The 2,625-nt window shown below is 59.4% G+C and overlaps 1 protein-coding gene across 1 annotated transcript in view; it reads right to left on the minus strand.

Moving 5' to 3' along the window:
* Positions 1–905: 905 nt before the first annotated feature.
* PLK5 (polo like kinase 5) overlaps positions 906–2,625 on the minus strand; it is a gene marked incomplete at its 5' end in the record, with an annotated part of 6,787 nt that continues 5,067 nt past the window's right edge. Inside the window, 2 exon segments of the mRNA XM_021707892.1 lie at positions 906–1,304; positions 2,450–2,560. Of these exon segments, the coding sequence (XP_021563567.1) occupies positions 1,119–1,304; positions 2,450–2,560 (297 nt within the window).

A 2,625-nucleotide genomic window follows, 5' to 3' on the forward strand; every position in this document is an offset into this window, starting at 1 on the left:
AAACCACTGGGATTACAGGTTGAGCCACCGAGCCCAGCTAAAGAGTGAATTTTATTTATTTATTTATTTTTTGAGTCTCACTCTGTCACCCAGACTGGAGTTCAGTGGCCACCCCCGGTCACTGCAGCCTTGACCCGCTGGGCTCTGGCGATCCTTCCGCCTCAGCCTTCCGAGTAGCTGGAATTACAGGCGCGCGCTACCACACCTGGCTAATTTTTTTGATTTATTGTAGAGATGAGGTCTCGCTGCCCAGGCGGGTCTTGAACCCACAGCCTCAGGCCATCCACTCACCTCAGCCTCCCAAAGGCACGGGAGTACAGGCTGAGCCACCGAGCCTGGCAACAGTGTTTTCTTGATGTCCATAAATGTGCATTTGTGCACGTTTCCACGAGTCTCTTACACATACACATTTTGGGGGACTGGTGGGAACATTTTTTTTCAGGTGTCACATCATAAGCCACTTACCACCTCGCCATTATTATTATTATTCTTAGAGTCCAGGTCTCACTCTGTCACCCGGGCTGGAGTGCAGTGGCACAATCACGATGATCACAGTTCGTTGCAGCCTTGACCTCCTGGGCTCAGGTGACCCTCCTGTCTCAGCCTCCCAAGTAGCTGGGGCTACCCTGAGCGAATGTCCCCTGCTTTAGATCTGGGGTGACAGCAGCACCCCACTCCTGGTACTGATTTATGTATGGGTGAAAGTTACTCGGCAGCCCCTCGGGTCCCCTCCCGCTGTGGGAGCTTTTTTGTCCTCTCAATAAGTCCTGCTTTCTACAAAAAAAAAAAAAGAAGAGGAAAGAAAAAGAGAAAGTTACTGCCTCAAGGAGCCACAGGAGAACTCAGAGTCACCCAGGTGAAAGCGACCCGTCACCAAAGAGCCTCACACTCAAAGAGAGGCAGACGACAGTTTCGAGTTTTCTTTAATGGAAAAAGGGACAAAGCCCAACAAAAGTGTGGGTTGAACAGTCAGGCCACAAGGCAAGGACGAGCATCCCCGCGCCTCCCGCGTGCCCCAGGACACCCAGGATGGCCCCTCTGGGGGAGCGGCGGGAACAGAAGCGGAGCCTGGGTCCCCAGCTCCATCGTACAGGGGTCCACTCTGACCCTCGGGGGCACTAGATGCTCTGCAGCATGCAGAGGGCATGGTGGAGGCGCTGGCGGGTGGCCGGGGCGCAGCCGTGGCTCCGAAGGACGTCCAGGGAGCGGGAGGCATTGGCGTAGCCGGGCTCCCAGAGGGCCAGCCGCAGGGCCTCACCCTCGCCACTCAGCACCAGCTGGGCCTGGACACCACGGAAGCTGACCTGCCGCAGGGGGAGGCCCGAGGTGGGAGAGGCCGCCCCTGCCTCCGCCCCAGCCCTGGCCCCCAGGCGGCAAGGGGAGGGGACGCCTGACCTGGGCCTCCGTGCCGGCCCCACCCTTGCGAACGGTCATGGGCTCCCCACACCATCAGGGGAACTGAGAATCGGACGGGACCCCCACCCACAGTCTCCCAGCGAGATACCCCGCTGTTAACCCAGGGAGCCCCCTCACTGAACGCTGGCCTCCTCGGTGGTCAACAGGGTCACTTGAGGACAGGTTGGTCTGAGGGGAGACCCAAGCCGGGGGGGCGGGGGGACAGGCATGCCACTCTCAGCCGCGCACGGAGGTGTTTTCTTTTCTGTTTTGAGTCGGGGTCTCCCTCTGTGGCCCAGGCTGGAGTGCAGTGGCACAATCACAGCTCACCACAGCCTCGACCTCCAGGGCTCAGGCGATCCTCCCACCTCAGCTTCCCAAGTGGCTGGAAGCACAGGCACCCACCGCCATGCCCGGCTAATTTTTTGTATTTTTTGGGGGGTAGAGATGGGGTTTCACAACGTTGCCCAGGCAGGTCTCCCACTCCCAGCCTCAAGTGATCCTCCCACCTCAGCCTCCCAGAGTGCTGGGATGACCGGCGTGAAGTTAAAATCATGTCGTGTGCCGGGCTGGGTGGCTCAACCTGTCATCCCAGCACTTTGGGAGGCGGAGGCAAGTGGGTTGCCTGAGCCCGTGGGCTCCAGACCAGCCTGGGCAACTTGGTGAAACCTCATCTCTACAATACATTTTTTAAAAAAGCTTAACTGGGCGTGGTGGCACACGCCTGTAGTTCCGGCTCCTTGGAAGGCGGAGGCGGAAGGATCGCCGGAGCCCGGCAGGTCGAGGCTGCGGTGGCCGGGAGCGTGCCCCTGCCCTCCAGCCTGGGCGACAGAGTGAGACTCCGACTCAAAAACCAAAACAAAAAAAACCCAAAAAACATGTCATGCATTTCTGATGCCGCAGTCTTTGTACTTGGGAGCTAATGACTGTTTTTTTCAGGAGACACATGCTTCCAGGGGCTCACGGGAAGCCTTCTAGCCACCTGAGTGGACCGTGTCCCATTCCAACTGCTTGCTGCCTGATTTCGCCCGGCGCCTGATTTCATCCCACTCACCTGTACAGTTCCATCACTGAACAGCAGGAGCAAAGCCTGCTGGGAGGCCAGGAAGCGCAGCAGGCGGAGTCCGGAGCCGGCGGGGGCGGCGGGCTCGGGCAGGGGCCCCTCCTGCGGACAGACTTGCTGCGGCCTCAGGGTGGGCGTGTGCGCCCCCAGCCCGCCCCGCCCCTCCG

The sequence above is a fragment of the Carlito syrichta genome, unplaced genomic scaffold (assembly GCF_000164805.1).
Source record: "Carlito syrichta isolate Samal-C Ts95f unplaced genomic scaffold, Tarsius_syrichta-2.0.1 Scaffold126635, whole genome shotgun sequence".
Taxonomy (NCBI): domain Eukaryota; kingdom Metazoa; phylum Chordata; class Mammalia; order Primates; family Tarsiidae; genus Carlito; species Carlito syrichta.